At 42.2% G+C, this 16,947-nt stretch overlaps 2 protein-coding genes across 6 annotated transcripts in view; both read right to left on the minus strand.

The window, feature by feature from the left end:
- LOC133545263 (BMP/retinoic acid-inducible neural-specific protein 3-like) overlaps positions 1 to 16,947 on the minus strand; it is a 1,164,151-nt gene that overhangs the window by 522,442 nt on the left and 624,762 nt on the right. The gene's annotated exons all lie outside the window — the stretch shown is intronic.
- LOC133545197 (major facilitator superfamily domain-containing protein 8-like) overlaps positions 1 to 16,947 on the minus strand; it is a 72,084-nt gene that overhangs the window by 24,041 nt on the left and 31,096 nt on the right. For both annotated transcript variants that reach the window (XR_009804751.1, XM_061890579.1), the window contains exons 8-9: positions 14,103 to 14,388; positions 12,128 to 12,201 (exon numbers count right to left, since the gene is read on the minus strand). Coding sequence is in view for 1 of the 2 variants with exons in the window: in XM_061890579.1 (XP_061746563.1) it covers positions 12,128 to 12,201; positions 14,103 to 14,388 (360 nt within the window). In the remaining variant the exon portion in view is untranslated. The remainder of the gene's footprint in view (positions 1 to 12,127; positions 12,202 to 14,102; positions 14,389 to 16,947) is intronic.

The following is a 16,947-nucleotide window of genomic DNA, read 5'->3' on the forward strand; positions in this document are numbered from 1 at the left end:
ATCAATCAATTAATCAATCAAAAAAGCAACGTGAGAGTACGGCTGAGCTACAAGAGGAGGTAATCTTCTCTTTTTGGCATTTTTCTTACCAAGAATGGATTAACGTGGACCCCCGACTTAAACAAGTTGAAAAACGTATTGGGGTGTTACCATTTAGTGGTCAATTGTACGGAATATGTACTGTACTGTGCAATCTAATTATAAAAGTTTCAATCAATCAATTAATCAATCAAAAAAGCTACGTGAAAGTACAGCTGAGCTACAAGAGGAGTTAATCTTGTCTTTTTGGCGTTTTTCTTACCATGAATTGATTAACATGGACCCCCGACTTAAACAAGTTGAAAAACTTATTTGGGTTTTACCATTTAGTGGTCAATTGTTCGGAATATGTACTGAACTGTGCAATCTACTAATAAAAGTTTTAATCAATCAATTAATCAATCAAAAAAGCTACTTGAAAGTACGGCTGAGCTACAAGAGGAGGTAATCTTGTCTTTTCGGCGTTTTTCATTTAGTGGTCAATTGTACGGAATATGTACTGTACTCTGCAATTCCACTGATAAAAGTTTTAATCAATCAATTAATCACTCAAAAAAGCTACTTGAAAGGTAAGAAGGTAATCTTGTCTTTTCGGCATTTTTCTTACCTTGAATTGATTAACGTGGACCCCCGACTTAAACAAGTTGAAAAACTTATTTGGGTGTTACTATTTAGTGGTCAATTGTTCGGAATATGTACTGAACTGTGCAATCTACTAATAAAAGTTTCAATCAATCAATCAAAAAAGCTACGTAAAAGTACAGCTGAGCTACAAGAGTAGGTAATCTTCTCTTTTTGGTGTTTTTCTTACCATGAATAGATTAACGTGGACCCCCGACTTAAACAAGTTGAAAAACGTGTTGGGGTGTTACCATTTAGTGGTCAATTGTACGGAATATGTACTGTACTGTGCAATCTACTAATAAAAGTATCAATCAATCAATTAATCAATCAAAAAAGCTACTTGAAAGTACGGCTGAGCTACAAGAGGAGGTAATCTTGTCTTTTTGGCGTTTTTCATTTAGTGGTCAATTGTTCGGAATATGTACTGTATTGTGCAATCTACTAATAAAAGTTTCAATCAATCAATTAATCAATCAAAAAAGCTACGTGAAAGTACAGCTGAGCTACAAGAGGAGTTAATCTTGTCTTTTTGGCGTTTTTCTTACCATGAATTGATTAACGTGGACCCCGACTTAAACAAGTTGAAAAACTTATTGGGGTGTTACCATTTAGTGGTCAATTGTTCGGAATATGTACTGAACTGTGCAATCTACTAATACAAGTTTTAATCAATCAATTAATCAATCAAAAAAGCTACTTGAAAGTACGGCTGAGCTACAAGAGGAGTTAATCTTGTCTTTTCGGCGTTTTTCATTTAGTGGTCAGTTGTACGGAATATGTACTGTACTCTGCAATTCCACTGATAAAAGTTTCAATCAATCAATTAATCAATCAAAAAAGCTGCGTGAAAGTACGGCTGAGCTACAAGAGGACTAAATCTTGTCTTTTCGGCGTTTTTCTTACCATGAATTGATTAACGTGGACCCCGACAAGTTGAAAAACTTATTGGGGTGTTACCATTTAGTGGTCAATTGTACGGAATATGTACTGAACTGTGCAATCTACTAATAAAAGTATCAATCAATCAATCAATCAAACTGGAGTTGAACGATATCCCGGTATTAGTATAGTACCGCGATACTAATGAATCATATTCGGTACTATACCGAGTCTAAAAAAATACCGGTCCACCGCCCCCCGTCGTCGTCACGTCGCGTCATTGTTGATTTTTACGAACAGGGGAGCATGTTCGGCAGCACACAATCACAGAGTACTTACAAGCAGACACGGTGTGTAGACAGAAAAGGGAGAACGGACGCATTTTGGCTTAAAAACTGACGTTAAATGTGAAGTTATGACACTGAAACGGTGCTTTAAGACATGGTTGAAGTCCAGCCGCAGTCTGCAGTCCTTGTAGCTACTTCTAAATCACTAATCCTGGTTTCCATGACGACAAGTAAAGTACGTTTCTTACAAGTATCATCCCTGCAGGACGAGGAATAGCTAAACATGCTTCACTACACACCGGCCATGGGTGGATCTACACCTGACATCCACTGGAATGATACCAAGTACAGGAGCGTACCTAGTCGATACTACCATGATTACATCGATATTTTTTAACATCACAAAATCTTTTTTTTTTTTTTATATTACGTTTCTAAACTCAGAAAATATGTCCCTGGACACATGAGGACTTTGGATACGACCAATGTATGATCCTGTAATGACTTGGTATCGGATTGATACCCATATTTGTGGTATCATCCGAAACTAATGTAAAGTATCAAACCACAAAAGAATAAGTGATTATTACATTTTAACAGAAGTGAAATAATAGAGTGGAAAAAGACACAATAACCTGTTTTTAACTGCTTTTATCTAACAAGGTCACCAACCTTTTTGAAACCAAGAGCTACTTCTTGGGTATTGATTAATGCGAAGGGCTACCAGTTTGATACACACTTAAATAAATTGCCAGAAATGGCCAATTTGCTCAATTTACCTTTAATAAATAAATCTCTCTCTCTTTCTCTCTCTCTCTCTCTCTCTCTCTCTCTCTCTCTCTCTCTCTCTATATATATATATATATATATATATATATATACATATTTATATATATATATATATATATATATATATATATATATATATATATATATACTGTATATTAAAAAAATGGGTATTTCTGTCTGTCATTCCGTTTTTCCTTTTACGGAAGGTTTTATGTAGGGAATAAATGATGAAAAAAACACTTAATTGAACGGTTTAAAAGAAGAGAAAACAGGAAAAAAATGAAAATTAAATTTTGAAACATAGTCTATCTTCAATTTCGACTCTTTAAAATTCCAAATTCAATCGAAAAAAAAGAAGAGAAAAACTAGCTAATTTGAATCTTTTTGAAAAAGTTAAAAACATAATTTATTAATTTTTCCTAATTAAGATTAATTTTACAATTTTGATGACATGTTTTAAATAGGTTAAAATCCAATCTGCATTTTGTTAGAATATATAACAAATTGGACCAAGCTATATTTCTAACAAAGACAAATCATTATTTCTTCTAGACTTTCCAAAACAAAAATTTTAAAAGAAATTCAAAATACTTTGAAATAAGATTTAAATTTGGTCCTAAAGATTTTCTAGATTTGCCAGAATATATATTTTTTTAATTCTAATCATAATAAGTTTGAAGAAAGATTTCACAAATATTTGTGGAAAAAACAGAAGCTAAAATGAGGAATTAAATTAAAATGTTTTTATTATTCTTTACATTTTTTTTTTCCTTTTACGGAAGGTTTTTTGTAGAGAATAAATGATGAAAAAAAACACTTAATTGAACGGTTTAAAAGGAAGGAAAACAGGCAAAAAATAAAAATTAAATTTAGAAAAAATGTTTGACTCTTTAAAATTCCAAATTCCAAATTCAACGAAAAAAGGAAGAAAAAAACTAGCTAATTTTAATCTTTTTGAAAAAATGTAAAATATAATTTAGTAATTTTTCCTAATCAAGATTAATTTTACAATTTTCATGACATGTTTTAATTAGGTTAAAATCCAATCTGCATTTTGTTAGAATATATAACAAATTGGACCAAGCTATATTTCTAACAAAGACACATCATTATTTCTTCTAGATTTTCCAGAACAAAAATTTAAAAAGAAATTCAAAAGACTTTTAAATAAGATTTAAATCTGATTGTAAAGATTTTCTAGATTTGCCAGAATATATATTTTTTTAATTCTAATCATAATAAGTTTGAAGAAAGATTTCACAAATATTTGTGGAAAAAACAGAAGCTAAAATGAGGAATTAAATTAAAATGTTTTTATTATTCTTTACATTTTTTTTTTTCCTTTTACGGAAGGTTTTTTGTAGAGAATAAATGATGAAAAAAAACACTTAATTGAACGGTTTAAAAGGAAGGAAAACAGGCAAAAAATAAAAATTAAATTTAGAAAAAATGTTTGACTCTTTAAAATTCCAAATTCCAAATTCAACGAAAAAAGGAAGAAAAAAACTAGCTAATTTTAATCTTTTTGAAAAAATGTAAAAAATAATTTAGTAATTTTTCCTAATCAAGATTAATTTTACAATTTTCATGACATGTTTTAATTAGGTTAAAATCCAATCTGCATTTTGTTAGAATATATAACAAATTGGACCAAGCTATATTTCTAACAAAGACACATCATTATTTCTTCTAGATTTTCCAGAACAAAAATTTAAAAAGAAATTCAAAAGACTTTTAAATAAGATTTAAATCTGATTGTAAAGATTTTCTAGATTTGCCAGAATAATTTTGGGGAATTTTAATCATAATAAGTCTGAAGAAAGATTTCACAAATATTCTTCGTCGAAAAAACAGGAGCTAAAATGAAGAATTAAATTAAAATGTATTTATTATTCTTTACAATCAAAAAATAAATTGTCAGAAAAGAAGAGGAAGGAGTTTAAAAATCTTAAAATCATTTTAAGGTTGTATTATTTCTCTAAAATTGTCTTTCTGAAACCCCGGCTGAGTCATACCAAAGACTATAAAAATGGGATCTTTTACCTCCCTGCTTGGCACTCAGCATCAATGGCTGGAATTGAGCGCTGAATCACCAAAAATGATCCCCGGGCGTGGCACCGCTGCTGCTCACTGCTCCACTCACCTCCCAAGGGGTGAAGAAGGGTGATGGGTCAAATGCAGAGAATAATTTTTAGCATTGGTGCTAACGATGTTTGTTGATGTTATTGACTTATGTGCTAATCAGACATATTTGGTCACGGCATGACTGCCAGCTAATCGATGCTAACATGCTATTTAGGCTAGCTGTATGTACATTTGTAGCTATATTTGCATCTAGTCTTTCCCTCCACCCACATTTAATGCCAAACAAACACATACCAATCGACGGATTCAAGTAGCACTAGTGTCAAAAGATGCGAAAGTCCCTCGTTTGTTCGGCACATTTTACCGACGATAGCGATGCTACGACAGAGATGTGTGGGTAACCCGCGACACTCAAAGCAGATGCATTTCCAACGATAAAGTCAACGAAATCACAAAAGTGAGTTTTGTTGATGTTATTGACTTATGTGCTAATCAGACATATTTGGTCACGGTATGACTGCCAGCTAATCGATGCTAACATGCTATTTAGGCTACCTGTATGTACATTTGTAGCTATATTTGCATCCATCCTTTCCCTCCACCCACATTTAATGCCAAACAAACACATACCAATCGACGGATTCAAGTTGCACCAGTGTCAAAAGATGCGAAAGTCCCTCGTTTTTCCGACACATTTTACCGACCATAGCGATGCTACGACAGAGATGTGTGGATATCCTGCGACACTCAAAGCAGATGCGTTTCCAACGATAAAGTCAACGAAATCACAAAGGTGAGTTTTGTTGATGTTATTGTCTTATGTGCTAATCAGACATATTTGGTCGCAGCATGACTGCCAGCTAATCGATACTAACATGCTATTTAGGCTAGCTGTATGTACATTTGTAGCTATTTTTGCATCCAGCCTTTCCCTCCACCCACATTTAATGCCAAACAAACACATACCAATCGACTTATTCAAGTTGCACCAGTGTCAAAATATGCGAAAGTCCCTCGTTTGTTGTGCACATTTTACCGACGATAGCGATGCTACGACAGAGATGTGTGGATATCCTGCGACACTCAAAGCAGTTGCATTTCCAACGATAAAGTCAACGAAATCACAAAGGTGAGTTTTGTTGATGTTATTGATTGATATGCTACTCAGACATATTTGGTCACGTCATGACTGCCAGCTAATCGATACTAACATGCTATTTAGGCTAGCTGTATGTACATTTGTAGCTATATTTGCATCCAGCCTTTCTCTCCACCCACATTTAATGCCAAACAAACACATACCAATCGACGGATTCAAGTTGCACCAGTGTCAAAAGATGCGAAAGTCCCTCGTTTTCCGACACATTTTACCGACCATAGCGATGCTACGACAGAGATGTGTGGATATCCTGCGACACTCAAAGCAGATGCGTTTCCAACGATAAAGTCAACGAAATCACAAAGGTGAGTTTTGTTGATGTTATTGACTTATGTGCTAATCAGACATATTTGGTCACGGCATGACTGCCAGCTAATCAATGCTAACATGCTATTTAGGCTAGCTGTATGTACATCCGTAGCTATATTTGCATCCAGCCTTTCCCTCCACCCACATTTAATGCCAAACAAACACATACCAATCGACTTATTCAAGTTGCACCAGTGTCAAAAGATGCGAAAGTCCCTCGTTTTTCCGACACATTTTACCGACGATAGCGATGCTACAACAGAGATGTGTGGATATCCTGCGACACTCAAAGCAGATGCATTTCCAACGATAAAGTCAACGAAATCACAAAGGTGAGTTTTGTTGATGTTATTGACTTATGTGCTAATCAGACATATTTGGTCACGGCATGACTGCCAGCTAATCAATGCTAACATGCTATTTAGGCTAGCTGTATGTACATCCGTAGCTATATTTGCATCCAGCCTTTCCCTCCACCCACATTTAATGCCAAACAAACACATACCAATCGACTTATTCAAGTTGCACCAGTGTCAAAATATGCGAAAGTCCCTCGTTTGTTGTGCACATTTTACCGACGATAGCGATGCTACGACAGAGATGTGTGGATATCCTGCGACACTCAAAGCAGTTGCATTTCCAACGATAAAGTCAACGAAATCACAAAGGTGAGTTTTGTTGATGTTATTGATTGATATGCTACTCAGACATATTTGGTCACGTCATGACTGCCAGCTAATCGATACTAGCATGCTATTTAGGCTAGCTGTATGTACATTTGTAGCTATATTTGCATCCAGCCTTTCTCTCCACCCACATTTAATGCCAAACAAACACATACCAATCGACGGATTCAAGTTGCACCAGTGTCAAAAGATGCGAAAGTCCCTCGTTTTTCCGACACATTTTACCGACCATAGCGATGCTACGACAGAGATGTGTGGATATCCTGCAACACTCAAAGCAGATGCGTTTCCAACGATAATGTGAAGACTCTTCTTCGGCATTGTAATGCCGGTGTGGTTTTCCCGTGGATGCGTCGAAGCAGAACACAGCAAAGGTACGATATAAGGTATTTATTTAATAACAAAAGTCTATGAACAAAAATACTGGTGTAAAGAGAAAAAGTAAACAAAAGACGCTAGCGTGAAAGCTAGGATAAAACAAGGAAAACTAGAACTTGGTACGAGGACACAAAAGAGTAAACAAAACATTTAGCATGAGAGCTAGACAATAAAGTGGCTTGGCGTGAGAGCTAGCGAAAAAATACATACGAATGATGAGAGTCGTCACTGATGCGCGTGGGCAAATTAGGATCCGAGAATGAGTAAACAGAAAAGGTGAGCTTAAATAGGAGGGTGAAAATTAGTAGCAGGTGTGCGGGGCGAGACTAACAGGTGGACTGATGTGTAACCATAGTGATGGACAAAAACAGGAAATAAACGGGTCAGACTGAGAATGAAAAAACAAACATGTGAAGATCTGAGCAGCAGATCGCAACAGTATTCCCCCCCAACAAAAGACAGATACCAGATGTCTTAAAAAACAAACAAAAACTTGAACCCCCTCCCCAAAACCAGAAAGTTCACAAACGAAGGGAGGGCGGAGGGAGGCCACGGTGGAGGGTCGCCAGATCGCATGTCCCCGAATCCACCGAGGACACATCATGTGGCGGCGGCGGGTGGAACGCTGCTGCCGAAAAAGTTTTGGCGGGCGACCTCGAAAAGGCCACATTAGTGGCCTCCTCGCAGGATGAGGTGCCCGGCGAGGCGGACGACCCGGGCACGGCCACATCCGTGGCCGACATGGAGGAGGGAGTATCTGGCGAGGAGGATGACCTCGCAGAGGCCACGCCCGTGGTCGACGTGGTGGACGCCTCAGCACCGAAATCCCAGCAGGCGAGGGTGCGGGGACTGCAGCCAAAGCAGGCCCGAGTGCAGCTGGCGAGGATGATGCGGGTGCTGCAGCCGAAGAAGGCGTCGGAGGCGGCCTGGGAGCCGCAGGAGTCGTCGGAGGCGGCCTGGGAGCCGCAGGAGTCGTCATCGACGTGAATGCAGGCGTAGTCGTCGGTGGTGCTGGTGTGGGTTCCAGCCCCGTCGTCGGCGCTGGTGTGGGTTCCAGCCCCGTCGTCGGCGCTGGTGTGGGCTCCAGCCCCGTCGTCGGCGCTGGTGTGGGCTCCAGCCCCGTCGTCGGCGCTGGTGTGGGCTCCAGCCCCGTCGTCGGCGGTGCTTGGCGGCGCGGAGCTGGCACCGGTGCTTGGCGGCACGGAGCTGGCACCGGTACCTGTCGTGGTGCTGGTACCGGAGTGGGCTCCAGCTTAGGTACTGGTGCTAGAGTGGGCTCCAGCCTTGGAGTTTGTGCTGGCGTGAGAACCAGTTTAGAGTCTAATTCTGGCGTGAAAACCAGGTCAGAGTCTAATTCTGGCGTGAAAACCAGGTCAGAGTCTAATTCTGGCGTGAAAACCAGGTCAGAGTCTAATTCTGGCGTGAAAACCAGGTCAGAGTCTAATTCTGGCGTGAAAACCAGGTCAGAGTCTAATTCTGGCGTGAAAACCAGGTCAGAGTCTAATTCTGGCGTGAAAACCAGGTCAGAGTCTAATTCTGGCGTGAAAACCAGGTCAGAGTCTAATTCTGGCGTGAAAACCAGGTCAGAGTCTAATTCTGGCGTGAAAACCAGGTCAGAGTCATGTGCTGGTGTGAAAACCAGGTCAGAGTCATGTGCTGGTGTGAGAACCAGACTGGGAGCAGGTGTCGGCTTCAGCCGAGGAGCAGGTGTCGGCTTCAGCCGAGGAGCAGGTGTCGGCTTCAGCCGAGGAGCAGGTGTCGGCTTCAGCCGAGGAGCAGGTGTCGGCTTCAGCCGAGGAGCAGGTGTCGGCTTCAGCCGAGGAGCAGGTGTCGGCTTCAGCCGAGGAGCAGGTGTCGGCTTCAGCCGAGGAGCAGGTGTCGGCTTCAGCCGAGGAGCAGGAGTCGGCTTCAGCCGAGGAGCAGGAGTCGGCTTCAGCCGAGGAGCAGGAGTCGGCTTCAGCCGAGGAGCAGGCACAGGGGTCTGCCGAGGAGAACTAGGGGACTGGCTGTGAGCAGGACTAGGACTATGATGAGTGATAAGACAAACACTAGGACTCGGGCAAGGACTTGAGAGAGGACCAGGACTTACAATCACACTAGTGCTTTGAGAAGGGCTTGGGCAACGACCAGGACTTACAGTCATACCAGGGCTTGGGCAAGAACTAGGACAAACGGTCAAACTAGGGCTTGGGCAAGGACTGGGACTAACAATCAAACTGGTGCTCGGGCAAGGACTAGGACAAAGACTAGGACTTACAGTAACACTGGGGCTCGGACAAGAACTTGGGTAAGGACTAGGGTTCGGACTAAGACCACGAGGGGAATCAGTACTAATATTACAAAGGCAAGAAACAAGACTCGGGACCGGACTCGAAACAGGACTCGGACTACGGATCAGTCTACGAGTGGAACTAGGACTACGACGACTACGAGAAAGACTAGGACTACAACTAGAATCAGAACGGAAACTCGGACCAGGACTTGGACTACGACTCAGTCTACAAGTCGGTCTACGAGTAGGACTAGAGCATGGGCTACGAAGAAGGCTGGGACTCGAACTCTGAGAGAGACTGTGACTAAAACTAGAACTAGGGCACGGACGGAACACAGGTGGAGGCGGTCTAAGAGGGCGTGACTTGACCGGGGAGAACACCGGTGGAGGAGGTCTAGGAGGCCGTAGTGGCTTAACAGGTGTAAACACCGGTGGTGGAGGTCTAGGAGGCTTAGTAGTAATACTGGCCCTCCCCTCGAGACCCGGATTCCAGACGGGGTCCCGTTGGATAGAGGCTGACCGTAAGGGCGGGCGGTGGGAGGTTTGGAGGAGTGCAGACTCCACCCCATTAGTCTGTATGAGGAGAGGATTGTTCTGAGCAGCAAGAAATTTCTCCTCCAGCTCCAGTTCAATCAAAACTCTCCTGTACCACTCGTCCATCCAGGCAGGACTATATTTTTCTAGGTCAGTTTCAAAATCAGGTGACGTAGGGGTAGGACGTGAAATAGGCTGAGATGTGGGCGGGGCCAAAGTAATGGGAGGCTGATCTTGACAATTAACAATATACTGAGGGTGACTAGAATCAATATAAATGTCCTGATACTGTGTGAAAGTATTATTACTGTCCAAGTCTTTGGAAAATGGCTGAGATATATCGTCCACAATAAAAAAATCTTCTGAAAAAATGTCATCAACAGAGGCCGGTGTTGCGACACCGGTGGGCGTTCCCCAAATGACGTCATCGCTTGTGTCAGAAAAAGTGTCATGGCAGCTTAAGGAATGATTTGAAAAAAAACAAGCAGGATTACCGGTAATGACGGGTGAATCCTGGACGGGGTGAAACTTGCTGTGTCCATGGGGAGGAATAAGTGGTGCTGGAACATTACTGCCGCGCGGGGGACCTCTCCACTGGACCCCCCGCTTCTTCGGGGCAGCGCGAACGGCTTCGGAGGAGACTTCAGGCCCACAGTCGAGTCTTTCCTGCTCCCAAGCCACGAGCTCCAACCACAACCCTAAGTCGAAGGGTTCCTCCCGTGGTTTCGACGTGGAAAAACAACTTGATGCTCGGATCCTACTGTGAAGACTCTTCTTCGGCATTGTAATGCCGGTGTGGTTTTCCCGTGGATGCGTCGAAGCAGAACACAGCAAAGGTACGATATAAGGTATTTATTTAATAACAAAAGTCTATGAACAAAAATACTGGTGTAAAGAGAAAAAGTAAACAAAAGACGCTAGCGTGAAAGCTAGGATAAAACAAGGAAAACTAGAACTTGGTACGAGGACACAAAAGAGTAAACAAAACATTTAGCATGAAAGCTAGACAATAAAGTGGCTTGGCGTGAGAGCTAGCGAAAAAATACATACGAATGATGAGAGTCGTCACTGATGCGCGTGGGCAAATTAGGATCCGAGAATGAGTAAACAGAAAAGGTGAGCTTAAATAGGAGGGTGAAAATTAGTAGCAGGTGTGCGGGGCGAGACTAACAGGTGGACTGATGTGTAACCATAGTGATGGACAAAAACAGGAAATAAACGGGTCAGACTGAGAATGAAAAAACAAACATGTGAAGATCTGAGCAGCAGATCGCAACAGATAAAGTCAACGAAATCACAAAGGTGAGTTTTGTTGATGTTATTGTCTTATGTGCTAATCAGACATATTTGGTCGCAGCATGACTGCCAGCTAATCGATACTAACATGCTATTTAGGCTAGCTGTATGTACATTTGTAGCTATATTTGCATCTAGTCTTTCCCTCCACCCACATTTAATGCCAAACAAACAAATACCAATCGACGGATTCAAGTTGCACCTGTGTCAAATGATGCGAAAGTCCCTCGTTTGTTCGGCACATTTAACCGACGATAGCGATGCTACGACAGAGATGTGTGGATATCCTGCGACACTCAAAGCAGATGCGTTTCCAACGATAAAGTCAACGAAATCACAAAGGTGAGTTTTGTTGATGTTATTGTCTTATGTGCTAATCAGACATATTTGATCACGGCATGACTGCCAGCTAATCGATGCTAACATGCTATTTAGGCTGGCTGTATGTACATTTGTAGCTATATTTGCATCTATCCTTTCCCTCCACCCACATTTAATGCCAAACAAACACATACCAATCGACGGATTCAAGTTGCACCAGTGGTCAAAAGATGCGAAAGTCCTCCCACCAAGTCCTCATAATTTTGTCTTTTTAGGGTAGCTTATGGCCAAAAAGAAACAGTATTTATGTAAAGATAAATGCATGTACTTTTTTTTTAGCACTCTGAATTTTCTTCACATCATCGCTTGAGCAGTTTTACAAAGTACTTTTTTTCGGGGGCGGCGGGGGTCGAGGCTCTGAGTGTGACGTGAGGACTTCTAGGAAATTCCAGCTGATGGCAGCTCTCACCTCCAGCGCAGTCTGATTGAAGAGAGTGATGAACTGAGCGGTGAGGAGAACAATCACCTCCTCCCTCAGGAACTCTACAGGGAAGAAGACAAAGAAAGAGCGGCACTGAGCAAACCAAAGAGGGAAGTAAAAAAAAAAAAAAAAAAAAATCATAAAATCAGCTGAAGTGCTACCATTAAATTGAAAGCTTAAACTGGCGATTTATGCCGAGTAAAACGCGCTCCAAAGAGAAAAGAAAACTTGGGCAGACACTGCACAACTTGGCTCGCTTAAGCATTTTGTGGGAGATAAATGGCCTGCTTATTTTGCTAAAAATCCAAACTGCAATAAAGAACAAAGTGTATTCTTATCATTTCCAAATTGGGATCTATTCCAGTAGGGAATGTTGGGAAAAAAAATAAATAAAAGGGACTTGGAGAGGAGTGAAAACTGAGCTGTGCTCGCCGCTAAATTTGGATACGTTGGCCAGATGGCTGAAGGAAAGTGCTTGATATTACAATGTGTGGTCTAAGCTTTGTATTCAAATGGTTCCCCGTTTTGAGGCGGTCGCTTGGCAGAAAGGGTTGGTTTTATTTAACAAAAACTGATAGTGGAACGTGGATTTTAAAAATCTTAATTGGTTTTCGCAGGGTTCGTAAGTAGTAAAGTTTGTATCTTGACGCAAATGTTTCCATAAGAAACAATGTCAATATGAATAATAAAATTATAATGGGGGACTATAATATCGGGCTTCACGGTGGCAGAGGGGTTAGTGCGTCTTCCTCACAATACGAAGGTACTGCAGTCCTGGATTCAAATCCAGGCTCGGGATCTTTCTGTGTGGGTTCCCTCCGGGTACTCCGGCTTCCTCCCACTTCCAAAGACATGCACCTGGGGATAGGTTGATTGGCAACACTAAATTGGCCCTAGTGTGTGAATGTGAGTGTGAATGTTGTCTGTCTATCTGTGTTGGCCCAGCGATGAGGTGGCGACTTGTCCAGGGTGTACCCCGCCTTCCGCCCGATTGTAGCTGAGATAGGCGCCAGTGCCCCCCGCCACCCCGAAAGGGAATAAGCGGTAGAAAATGGATGGATGGATGGACTATAATGTCCATATAAATACCCTACCGTGCGAAGCGCTCCAGACTATAATTGATAGCTGTGGTCTTACACAAATAATAAATGAACCCACGCATTGCAACAGTAATACGATAGACCTAGTTTCCAAAGTTATGATACTCCCGTATACTAAAGTAATGTCCGATCATTACCTTATAAAATTTGAGGTTCAGACGCATGTTCGTCAAACTAATAATAATAATAACTGCTATAGCAGCCGCAACATTAATACGGCCACAACGACAACTCTTGCTGACCATTTTCTTGTTCCATTGGCAGATAATTTTGCTTAGTTCAAATAATATACGGCTAATGTTTGTTTTGTTTTTTCTTGTTTTTAAACACTGACTTTTTAGCAGTGTTATATTCCCGAGTTGTGAACTTTTCTCAGCGCGGGAACAAATCCATAACACGAGAGTTGACCACATCGCCGATTCCGTCTCCATTTCATCCACCACCCATCACAGCGGGCTGCTCAATAAAAGCAGTCTGTTGTCCATCCGACCGTTCCTCTGCCACATTTTCACAGAGTGAGAGAATCAATATCGAGGCCGGACGCGTGCACACATGCACAACTTCGCAGCAGGGACTGGTTAATCAATAGAAGTCTTTCAGCTGTGTTTACATGCAAACTGACATATGTCATCATACAATGTGTGTGTGTGGGGGGGGGGGGGGGGGGGGGACAGGCAACACAGGGGTAAAATCAATACAATGGGAATGTGATCTCACCCGCCTTACACCATTCAACAAGCACAATAGACGTGTGTGTGTGTGTGTGTGTGCAGGAAGAAATCAATAGTTTTGTGAAAGAAAGGCTGATAATCAGGACTGGAAGGTTGGTAGAAAAACACAAACAAAAAATCTCGCTTGCTCACCTTTGCTGACGCTGAAGTTTTTGAAGGGCTGGGGATCGGCTGAGGAGCCCTCGCGTGGCGTTTCGGACGAGGCGGAAGTGGAGCTCTCCGGTTGGTGGGAGGCGACGGCTCTGTAGGTGTAGGTGTGCACCTGCTCCTCGTCGGACCCCATCAGGGCCACGTCTTCACCTTCGTCCTGCAGGTCCACCATCGGCACCGCCCCCTGGGTGGCGCCGATAGCCGCCACGTCCCAGTACATAGCCAGGACCACCCACTGCTGCAGCACCCACAACACACACATGAAGATCTGAGAGGAGGAACGGGAAAAAGACACGTTTCCGCATGAGTTGGGAATTTGTGTTCGATTCAGTTGAATATGCTACAAAGACAACATATTTGATAATCAAACTGATAAACATTCCTTTTTTGTGCAAATAATCATTAACTTTAGAAGTTGATGCCAGCAACACGTGAAAAAAGAAGTTGGGAAAGGTGGCAAGAAATACTGATAAAGTTGAGGAATGCTCATCAAACACTTATTTGGAACATCCCACAGGTGTGCAGGCTAATTGGGAACAGGTGGGTGCCATGATTGGGTATAAAAACAGCTTCCCAAAAAAATGCTCAGTCTTTTACAAGAAAGGATGCGGGCGAGGTACACCCCTTTGTCCACAACTGTGTGAGCAAATAGTCAAACAGTTTAAGAACAACGTTTCTCAAAGTGCAATTGCAAGAAATTTGGGGATTTCAACATCCACGGTCCATAATATCATCAAGAGGTTCACAGAACCTGGAGAAATCACTCCACGTAAGCGGCATGGCCGGAAAACAACATTGAATGACCGTGACCTTCGATCCCTCAGACGGCACTGTATCAAAAATCGACATCCATTTCCAAAAGATATCACCACATGGGCTAAGGATCACTTCAGAAAACCACTGTCACTAAATACAGTTGGTCGCTACATCTGTAAGTGCAAGTTAAAGCTCTACTATGCAAAGCGAAAGCCATTTATCAACAACATCCATAAACTCCGCCGGCTTCTCTGGGCCCGAGATCATCTAAGATGGACTGATGCAAAGTGGAAAAGTGTTCCGTGGTCTGACGAGTCCACGTTTTGAATAGTTTTTGGAAATATTCGACATCGTGTCATCCGGACCAAAGGGGAAGCGAACCATCCAGACTGTTATCGACGCAAAGTTGAAAAGCCAGCATCTGTGATGGTATGGGGGTGCATTAGTGTCCAAGGCGTGGGTAACTTACACATCTGTGAAGGCACCATTAATGCTGAAAGGTACATACAGGTTTTTGAACAACATATGCTGCCATCTAAGCGCCGTCTTATTCATGGACGCCCCTGCTTATTTCAGCAAGACAATGCCAAGCCTCATTCAGCACATGTTACAACAGCGTGGCTTTGTAAAAAAAAGAGTGCGGGTACTTTCATGGCCCGCCTGCAGTCCAGACCTGTCTCACATTGAAAATGTGTGGCGCATTATGAAGCGTAAAATACGACAGCGGAGACCCCAGACTGTTGAACGACTAAAGCTCTACATAAAACAAGAATAGGAAAGAATTTCACTTTCAAAGCTTCAATAATTAGTTTCCTCAGTTCCCAAATGTTTAATGAGTGTTGTTAAAAGAAAAGGTGCTGTAACACAGTGGTGAACATGCCCTTTCCCAACTACTTTGGCACGTGTGGCAGCCATGAAATTCTAAGCTAATTATTATTTGCAAAAAATAAAGTTTGCTGCGAGATTCGTTCTTCTGTGATGAAAACGGACTAGGCTTGAAGGTAAAAACATGATTTTAATTTTAACTCAAAAGCTACAAAACTTAACGCAGGGTACAAAACTAATACTTTAACATTAACTATAAACATCAAACAAACAACACTTACTGTGACATGAGCAAAGCAGCATGAACAATGAACATCAGTACTAACTATGGCATGGACAGAGCAAAAACAAGAGTGAATCAAGGGCCGTGTCACCAGGTCGACTACCTGGCAACTACAGGCTTAAATAATAGTGACATGATTAACAACGGGTGCGTGAGTTCAAACAAATGAGGCAGGTGAAACTAATGTCATGGTAACTAAAACAAACCAGGGTGCGCAAAAACAGGAACTAATGGAGTCCAAAACTAAACAGAACATAACTTAACAAAACATGATCACAAGACATGACAAACAGGAACCGATGGAGTCTTAAAACTAAAAGAAAATAACAAAAACATGATCCAGACCACAGATCATGACACCGACTTTCTCTTGTTATATTCTTATTTTTACTGTCATATTTATTATTCTTATTGTTGCTTTTTAATTTTAGTCTTATTGTAATATCCATCCATCTTCTTCCGCTTAGCCGAGGTCAGGTCGCGGGGGCAACAGCCTAAGCAGGGAAACCCAGACTTCCCTCTCCCCAGCCACTTCGTCTAGCTCTTCCCGGGGGATCCCGAGGCGTTCCCAGGCCAGCCGGGAGACATAGTCTTCCCAACGTGTCCTGGGTCTTCCCCGTGGCCTCCTACCGGTTGGACGTGCCCTAAACACCTTCCTAGGGAGGCGTTCGGGTGGCATCCTGACCAGATGCCCGAACCATCTCATCTGGCTCCTCTCGATGTGGAGGAGCAGCGGCTTTACTTTGAGTTCCTCCCGGAGGGCAGAGCTTCTCACCCTATCTCTAAGGGAGAGCCCCGCCACACGGCGGAGGAAACTCATTTCCGCCGCTTGTACCCGTGATCTTATCCTTTCGGTCCCGACCCAAAGCTCATGACCATAGGTGAGGATGGGAACGTAGATCGACCGGTAAATTGAGAGCTTTGCCTTCCGGCTCAGCTCCTTCTTCACCACAACGGATCGGT

The sequence above is a fragment of the Nerophis ophidion genome, linkage group LG28, assembly GCF_033978795.1.
Source record: "Nerophis ophidion isolate RoL-2023_Sa linkage group LG28, RoL_Noph_v1.0, whole genome shotgun sequence".
In the NCBI taxonomy this organism is placed as follows: domain Eukaryota; kingdom Metazoa; phylum Chordata; class Actinopteri; order Syngnathiformes; family Syngnathidae; genus Nerophis; species Nerophis ophidion.